A 9,349-nucleotide genomic window follows, 5' to 3' on the forward strand; every position below is an offset into this window, starting at 1 on the left:
GGGAGAGGTGGAGAGGGGGAGGGAGGGAGGAACCCAACAAAAGCAGTTCCAGATGGAAAATGTTGAATTATTCCATAAATAAGTGGAGGATCTTTGAGTTGCTAGGATGATGACATGGGTAGGGGGAGGCAGCTGCATGCTTCACATAATATTATTTAGATGGGTATGAAGATGTGAACGGTGTTAGGGCACTTATTTAATATGGTGTGCTTGAAGAAAAAACCCCACCATATTGTTTGGCTGTGAGATGCAAAATGAAGTGAGGCCTTCAGTAGTAGGCAGATCTTAAGGCTCCGAATGATCACTGTAGTTAACAGGTAGGAGCTGGAAGACCTAAACATGGAATCTGTGTCTGGTTTTCTCTCTTGCCTTCTTGGAAAGTTTATTTGGTTCTCAGATGAAATAGCTTAGGAGATACTTTATTTAGGGAAAACAGAACTGGAACGTTCTTTAAACCTTAAAAATAGCTAAGGCAAACTAGCTCTTTGGCCACAACCAGAAGGAAAGAAAGATTTGGGAGGTTATGTAGGAACCACTGTAAGATTTCATAACTTCCTCTAAAATAAGGTGTTTTCGAAGGGGTACACTACTGAATATTAAGCAAGGATTGACAGCCCTAAGATCTCTAAAGGCTTGACTCTGATTCAGGCTTGATGCAGCGTAAACAAGAGAGTTTGTTCTTGAAGTCTATGGTCAACATCAACCACCACCATCTTGTGATCCAAATGTCAGAGACCAAGATCTAAAGTGCTTGTTTCCATTACCAAAGCAAAAGTTGTATCAGGTATTTCTTGGTTCCTTTTGTTTATGATTTACAGAATTAAACACCTGGTGCTGATGTATGCCTTTTTTTTTTTTTTTTCTTTTCTCCTTACAGAGAAAGTATTTGACCCTTTTCTTCAGCATTGGTTTATTGACCACCTGGGGGACTGCACTGCTGGGTGTCCGCTTATACTGGATGGGCAACAAGCCCCCGAGTTTTTCCAATTCTGACAATCCAGCAGCTGACTCAGACAGTTTTCTCACACGTACGCTGACCTTCTTTTACCTGCCAACCAAGAACCTCTGGCTGTTGCTGTGCCCAGATACACTCAGCTTTGACTGGTCTATGGATGCTGTGCCTCTTCTGAAAGCAGTCAGCGACTGGAGGAATCTACACACTGTGGCCTTCTATGCTGGACTACTCCTCCTTGCCTACTTTAGCTTGAAGGGCTCCAGCAGTGAGAGAGAATGCAATGGGAGAACTGTAATGAATGGCAAGCAGAATGCTAATGGGCATAGCTGCCACTCAGAGATGGAGTACAAGACACTGGAGGTGAAGTCAAGTTTTGCATCAAAAGAAGAGAATGGTATAAAAAAGCATGAAATGCAGACAATGCAGCTTCCTTCAACTGAGAACATTGTCATTCTATCTCTGTCTTTGTTAATAGTGCCCTTCGTTCCTGCCACAAACCTATTTTTCTATGTCGGCTTTGTAATAGCAGAGCGTGTGCTGTATGTTCCTAGTATGGGCTTCTGCCTGCTGGTTACAGTAGGTGTCAGGGCCCTTTATGTCAAAGCCCAAAAGCGCTTTCTGAAGAACTTGGTTTTTTGTTCCACTGCTGCATTAATTGTTTTCTATGGACTCAAGACTGTTGTCAGGAATGGGGACTGGCAGAATGAGGAGATGCTGTATAGGTCAGGGATAAAAGTGAACCCTGCCAAAGGTAATTTTTGCTCTTTATGACAAAGATTTTATTTATTCTTATCTGTCTTTGAATTGTCTGATTTAATCAACTATATCTAAAGAAGATACTTCAGGAAATGTCCTTTTAAGTTGCAGTAGTATGGTCATTAGTAAAAAATGAGGAAAAGCTGGAATGTGTTTTGATTAGGTGTTACAGGTTTGGCATTAACATGGAGAAAATTAGACCCTAAGGTAAGAGGATACTTTCTTCTTCATTGATCTTAGTTCTGTATTTTGGAATTAGGGATATGTTATTAATATTACAGACCCCACCCTGCTAATTTTCCATTTGATTTGGAGTCTGGTATCTGTCACACTAATGAAGGTTTTTCAGAACAACACCGAATGTTCTGTTTTCTATGACTAGAAAATATAAGAAATAGTAAAGGAAGGCATCTGGGAGGTGCTGGTTTTTTATTTCATCTGATGCAAGTAATGTCAATACTACATAATAAAAATGAGGAAATGAGGTCATATTATTCAGCCTAGGAAATTACTGTAGTTCCTCCTGCATACGAGTACTGTAAAGAGTGATTGTCAAATAGTTATGCCTTCATGTTAATGTATAAAAGTCAGCTATTTGTAACATTGCCCAGCTACTTCTCTCAAAGGTTGTATCTATGCCATAATGAAATGTGACTACAGGTAGGGTAAACACATCCAAACAGGCAGTAAACCAGCTAGTTTGGGGATGGGTAATAATGTTTAGCTGTGGCTCTGTGGTTTCAGCATGTACTGCAGATCCAGCTGGTATCCTGAGCTGCATGCTGCCTGGCTGTACTACTCTTGGCACATGAGCAAGTTTATATGAGTACAGTCAAAATACCACCTGTGAGTGCAATGTAGGCATTGATTAAGCCTTCGTTATTCACAGTTCATCAAAAGTGAGATGGGATGACTTGATTGCTTTGCCTTTCCATGAAAGAAAGATTTGACAGCACTTGAATATATTGCACTTGAGGTTTTCCAGTTCTCTGCTCAAAAGCCCATTATATAATGTGAAGTCATCTGCTGACAGAGATCTGCTTCTTGGTTAGACTGTTGTTATGCCACATCTAAAAGCTGTGATAGTAAGAGGTAAATGCAGGTGTTACTGTGAGCTGATAGTGAAAAAGTAGATTTTGCAGATAAGATGCCTTGCAAAGCAGTATTACAGTAGCTTGTCAATCATCAGTCTGATTTTTTTAATTCTTCATATGCTTTATCACCCCAGGTAAAGTTATTAAACTTGTTCCTGCAGTAAGTGACTTTTTGTGAACTGTGAGCAAGCACATCCCATTTGTTTTACTTTTTTTCAAAACCAGAGAAGGAGGGCAAGAGATGAAGAGAAGTAACTGAACAGTGAGACAGTGCACCAGTGTGATTATATGATGCTGTGAGACTTACCTGTGTAGTGGCAATATGAAGCTTGCATTAAAACACTGGCATTCCTTGGAAAGAAGAGAGTGTATGTGCACTTGGTTAAATTAGTTGATGTATGTGCCATTTTTGTCCTTGGTGGAGATTCCTAGATATCCTAGACTGTATTAATAGTTGCCGGCTTGCTTTGAGCCAGTTTTTGTGGTTTTAAAAAAAGGAAAAAAAAAAAATTCTAGCTTTTGTTCAATAGTAGGATTGGCAGCAGTGTCATCTGGGAATTAGACTACTGGGTATTATGCTCCCAGGAGACCAGGTGAACTATTTCCATCATACACACCTCAGTATGCACAGACTTGTATATATAATTGTCTAACGTAAGCTGACATTAAGTTTTTTGTAAGATAAGGAAAAGCAAAGACACCATGTCAGTGTGGTGATATAGACATAACTGAGCTGACTGTAAATCTTCTTAAAATATCCTGTTAAACTTCTGCTGAATATTTACCAGCCCACACACATTGTAACAAGGCTGGGTATCAGAAACTCCCGGCTAAGGCAACCTGTCACCCAACTCTGTTCATTATTGTGAATACTTGCTAGATTATCCCTGGCTTTGACTATGCTAATTTTATTTTCTATTTCTCATACAATCAGGCAAGCCTGACTGGACTAGACTGGCTGCCAATCCCTCCAAAGCATTAGGAGATCAACAATTCAAACTACTCTTCAGTAATTAAATGGGGTTGACGTAAGAAAAACAATTTATTTTTGTTTGCCTCTTTTTTTTTGGTTTTATGAATGCTAGGGATAAATAGGCTACTCAGACAGCAAGACAATGGACTGCTCAGTCAAACGGTAGAGCGGAGAAGTGTTTTCCTTCTTTTTAGGCTTCTAAGAAGAGGCTGCCATTCCTTGTTTCTCTGTTTTCCTCGACACGCAGTAGTTTCTCTCAGGAGTATTTCCTTATTTCTGATTATTTTTGAGTGGCAGGATCATTTTCCCTGATTGTTCTGCTTTCCCTCTGTTCTCCTGAAAAGAGCTTCTCCTGTCCTAGGCTAAAAAGCAGAGGGATCCCTTCAAAAACGCCCCGTGTGAGAACCGGTAAAGAAGTAGAAATCCACAAAGACCGGTTTTGCTGAAGGAAGGAGCCGATCTGTTTTGTTCCAGACCCATCTGTATTCTGGCCTAGCAGGGTGAAAGCCGCTCTGCGGCTGGATGCTGTGCGACAACACTGAGCTGATGTGCTGTACTAATCAGGTCGTTTGAGAGGCAAGCTATTAGCACAGGTGCATTGGTGTACTAATGCGACTGAACTGCGTCGGAATTGGAGCTGTCTCACATGGTGATGGTTTATAATCAGGCCCTCTGCGCTGTAGCACACGTAAGGATATAATCTCCTCAGCTGCTGTGGGACTTTCAGACAAAGTTGTTCAGCAGCTTCTCCTCCATGAAGAAATGGGCGATCAGCACCTTGCCAGTGATTTGTTCTGGCCCCCTCACGGTCACCTCGCAGGCAGAGAAATGGCGTTCTGCCTCAGGTGAGAGAGGCTCTGTTTCCATGCAGGCAGGCACACCCTTTCTGCAGTCTACATTTCTCCAGGCTGTTCTTGTCACTCACTGACAACATGAAAAAAACCCTCAAAAGCACAGTGCAAGGCTCATCTCTCAACACAAACCCCAAAATATTCCACGGGATGGAAGGTGGTGATGCTGCCACAGACCCACTGTGCAGCTGCTGGCCCTTGGCTGATGGAGCCGTAATGCGGACTGGGGACACCTTAGCTGCATCTGTTACTCAGCTTGTTCATCTGCTGGTTATGACTAGGGTTTCAAATATCTTTAAAGTGATCTGAGGCTCGCCTCGTTGCACTTGAGGGAAACATAGCCAAGATTGATGAGTGTCGTTTATGGATCCTGAAGTGGCTGGGTACATGTCTTGATGCTAGGGAGGGGAAGTCACAAGTGTTTCTCTGTGCTGCCTTCAACTTAATGAGCAGCCCAACTGACACAAAGCAGCTCACATTAATTTAATTCTCTTTTATAGTGAAGGAAGCTTCCCAAAATGTAAAAACAAACAAAAAGTTAAAAATGGGTGGTAGCTGTCACGTCTTTGTCAATTAGACTGAGAGACATTCTGTGATGATGATTACCTTGTGTTTAATATAAAATTATAGTGGCACACAAAATAATTGTTGTCATTATGTCTTGCTACCTCTAGTTTTCTCTGTAGTACTGAAAGTAGGTTTCAAAAAGCATAATCTTTTTCCTTCAGGCTATTTTGTACCTTGCAGTCCACTTCATAATGATCTTGGACATTGAGATATATTTGCTGTACTGTTATAGACACTGATTAAAGAAGTAGAGAATAACAGGGAGAGGCTGAAGGCTGTTAGACTGCTGCAGAGGTATTAGTTTCTTGGTCATATTTAGTGATGATATGTTAGTCTCCTGGTGTTTGCCATGACATCTGCAAGTAAGCTTTGAAGATTTTTTCCTGGAACTAGTTAACCTGCTAAACCAAGTGGGTGCTTAACTTTAACCATACATTCAATTCCTGGTAAATTCATATATGTCTACTCTTTTTGCAATGGAACCTACAGCAGGAAACAGATACCGGACTGCTTCCAAAAGCAGTATTACCACATTATTGTGGTGCTATACCAGGTCTGAAAAACCCTGTCTTGCATGGGACACTGATTTAGATTGGCATTACAGCGTTTGTCTTCAGAACCAGTTCTGCATGTTGCTCAAATGATTGTCCTTGTTCCATCATGTATTAGTGTTAATGAATTGTCATACGTTTAAACCTTGGGCAGGTCAGTGGGACCTCTATGTGGAAGAACTATGTGCTTCAGTCCTTTCCTGAATCAGTTCTGCAGGAAAAAAAAAAAAATTACTTAGATACCTGTTACATGAAAACAAAGTCGGGGTGAGAGTGTTGAGTTTCTTGGTTCAAATAAATTCTACTGTTGGCATCAGGTTGCTTAGGCGATTGACATGACTAAAAAAAAATTTCTTTCTGGCAAAATCATTCAGATCATCTGTGGTTTAAAATCAGTATTTCCTTTTATAATGTACTTCAAGTTAAAAATCCTGTTCTTAGCATCTTGCTTCTTATGCCGATTACCCTGTTCTCACTAGGCAGCAATAAGACCAAGACATGGAGTTGACAGAGAAGAACATAGAAGTTGTTCCATATGAATAAGAGTTGCTTGCCTTCTATCTTTCTGCTCTTCCTCATACTCACAGTTCTTATGAGTGTGAATCATTCAGTTTTGCTTAATGTTTTCAGAAGATATTCCAATACTGAAATAGTCTCTTAGATGACAATTTTCTTTTTCCCTGTCCTGCTTTTTTGCACTTTTTTTTTTTTCCCTTCCTTTGCAGTAGGGCTGTGAGACCTTCATGCCTCATTTTGCTATATTTGATGCCTCATTTTGCTATATTTGTGCCATGGAAGATTTAAAGAACTTCCAATGCTTTTTGTGGCATCCTTGGCATAGTATTCAGCCTTGATCAGTTTTACTTTCTGAACATCATGGATATTTACTTTTTTTTTTTTTTTTACTCCTTTCCCTCCCTTTTACAACCTGTTTAGTATAGGATTGGTAAGGACTGCTTCTATGAAGTTCAGATGGTGAAACATCTTAGTTAAACAACAGTGTGTGGAGTAGCTATATGCTTTTCTGAGCACTCATAAAAATGTGGCAATTACAGTTTTGTTTCATTTATGGCTTTAATGTAATTTAATATAATTAGTTTACTGTTTAATTTGCTAATACTATCTGCTAAATAAAATTGAAGGAATGCCTAAAGCTGCATTTAGAATTTAGCTTGTTTAATCATATCTATGTAGAACAATATTTGGCTTTTGACCTGAACTACAAAAGAGAGTATAATATACTTTTTAGTACTTTAAAACACCAAATTTCATTTTGTTATCAGTGTTCAATAGTTTCTAGTCTTAACTTCCTATTTAATGAACATTACTAATGCAGCAAGCAAATGTATTTGCTATACAAACTGTTTAATTGATAGTGTAGAGGAAAAATAAATCATGTGAGTTAGTTTTGTTCCATTTACATAATTTGGTTATCATTAAAAAGGCACACAAATTTCTTTTCACCCAGGAGTTGAGAAAAAAGTCCATGCCTGTCTTTGTAGAAATGGAATGCTCTAGTTCTGTGTATTTAGGTAGAAGTAAATGCTAGAAGCTGTTTCCATCTGATTTGACAGCTAGCTGCTGTTATCTATTCCTAGAAAATGGTTTCTTGCTAACGGTAGCTGTCAGTAAGAGGTCCTTCTTCAGCAGACAGTGCAAATACCAACTAGTAGTGCAGCGAGGAAAAGTAGTTATAATAACCTGTAGTAAACTAGGTAAAGAAGCTGTATTTCCCCCAAACAACAAGGATGCAATAAACCAGTATTTTCCATGATTATTAACATGTACCACTAGTGATGGGTGCAGACAAAAGGAAACAAAATATTTTAAGAAATGGCTTTCCTTGAATATGCTTATTATTAAGAGCTTATATTTTGCTGCCAAGAAGCTGGGTTCCCTTGTAATGCCTTTTACAATTTTGTTTTCAATAGCTGTTGCTCTGGTACACAGCTAGTTGTCCACCACGCTTTTTTTTATGCCTCCTAAACAGAGTATTGTATTTTTTATCAAACACCACGTTGGGCATTTAAAAATACTTTGAGCATTTAGGATTACATTTTAATGTTTTGGTGCTTTTTTTTTTTTTAATATACAATTTGGCAGTGATTTGGGCCAATACCCTAAAATACCACTCTGCTCAGTAATTATTTCTTGCTCCTTGGTTCATTTCACTTCAATAATCATAAAGGTAAAGGTCTTACTCTAATAACATTACGGTGAATGGAAAATGCTGTTTTTGAAAAACAAGGCTTAAGAGAGAATGTAATTTCAGTACACAGATTGCCATAAACCACCAGATTTTTAAAAAAATATAAAACCTGCTGATGATTATGCATAAAAGTGTTACATATTATCACTGTTAAGAAATATCAGTGATATGAGCACATAATCTGGAATTAGGTATTCACTACTTTGTTTTAGGTTCACTAATAGGCTCTACTTTAACCTTTGAACTAGCCAGTTTAATATCAACTCTTCCCTCTGGAATGGAACTTGCACTGTCTATTGTCATTAGACATTGGAGCATTTTTTTTTTTATGTTGGAGATTCCTTCAGGTATTAAAACCTGTCCACATTTATAACAGTACAATAACCCTACAAAGCTAGCTGCTAAATAAATATCAGGATGTGTAGCCATTGTGGTGATTCTTGGCATACTTCTTAGCCAATGTTTTTAAAAGTAATTGTCAGAGAAACATAACACCAGCTAATCGTAAATCTTCCCAACACTTTCACCAGAGCTTTCTGTTACTTAATCTTTTGTCTAAATGTTGTATGGATATTTTCCTTAACTTCTGTTATTATTTTCCACTTTGGGCAGAAGCTTAAGTTTGGCTGTTTTTTAAGAAGTTACTGCAAAGGTACTATACCTTCTGTCAGTGTTGTAAAATGTTTCCAACCATCAGAAATTACCCTTATAACAGCTACTGTATAGGTAATTGCACCCTGTAATGAAATGATCTTATAAGAGTAAAAGATTCAAAGGTTGTAGTTATATTTGAAGAATATAATCAATATTACATAGATGTATATGACTATATGTCTGTTATTGGCGTATATTATTTATGTAGACTATACCGTGGTAAATTTGGTGTCTTCGTTCATAATGAAAATGACAGAATTTGAAGAGTAAACGTTGTACAGAATGCCTCGGAGTTCTTGAAATCAATAGGAAATACTTTTTCTATCTGCCACTTATAACAGCTTTAAAAGAGAAAACTCAACTAGTAGGTGAACCACATAGAATTGTTTGAAAGTTAACTAAAAACATTACTCTCCGAAAACAATGCAGAGCTCTCTAAATTGGTGGTACTGCTGCTCAGGGTGATCAGAAAGTGTAGAAGGAATGGCTGTTACCGAGTTGTTTGGGAAGCAGCCATAGCTAGCGAGAGCATTTGAGCATCCTGCAGGCAGCCCAGCCTCAGCAAAACAGTCTGGTTATGCTAAATATGTTGGAGAGCTGAAAGAAAGTGGTTTACACTTCAGTTCAAAGTCTGAATTTATTCTCCAGTGACAGTGTTCTCTCTTTCAGTTCTTCAGTAGTGCTGTAATTTCCTCTGAAACCCAAATCACTGTGGGATGTCATCTTTTTCCTTCAGCAG

At 38.6% G+C, this 9,349-nt stretch overlaps 1 protein-coding gene across 1 annotated transcript in view; it reads left to right on the forward strand.

Moving 5' to 3' along the window:
* Positions 1-9,349, forward strand: part of TMTC2 (transmembrane and tetratricopeptide repeat containing 2) — a 109,366-nt gene that overhangs the window by 47,765 nt on the left and 52,252 nt on the right. Inside the window, exon 4 of the mRNA XM_010154700.1 lies at positions 878-1,706. Coding sequence (XP_010153002.1) covers positions 878-1,706 — 829 coding nt within the window. The remainder of the gene's footprint in view (positions 1-877; positions 1,707-9,349) is intronic.

Source organism: Eurypyga helias, unplaced genomic scaffold, assembly GCF_000690775.1.
Source record: "Eurypyga helias isolate BGI_N326 unplaced genomic scaffold, ASM69077v1 scaffold5420, whole genome shotgun sequence".
NCBI classification, from domain to species: domain Eukaryota; kingdom Metazoa; phylum Chordata; class Aves; order Eurypygiformes; family Eurypygidae; genus Eurypyga; species Eurypyga helias.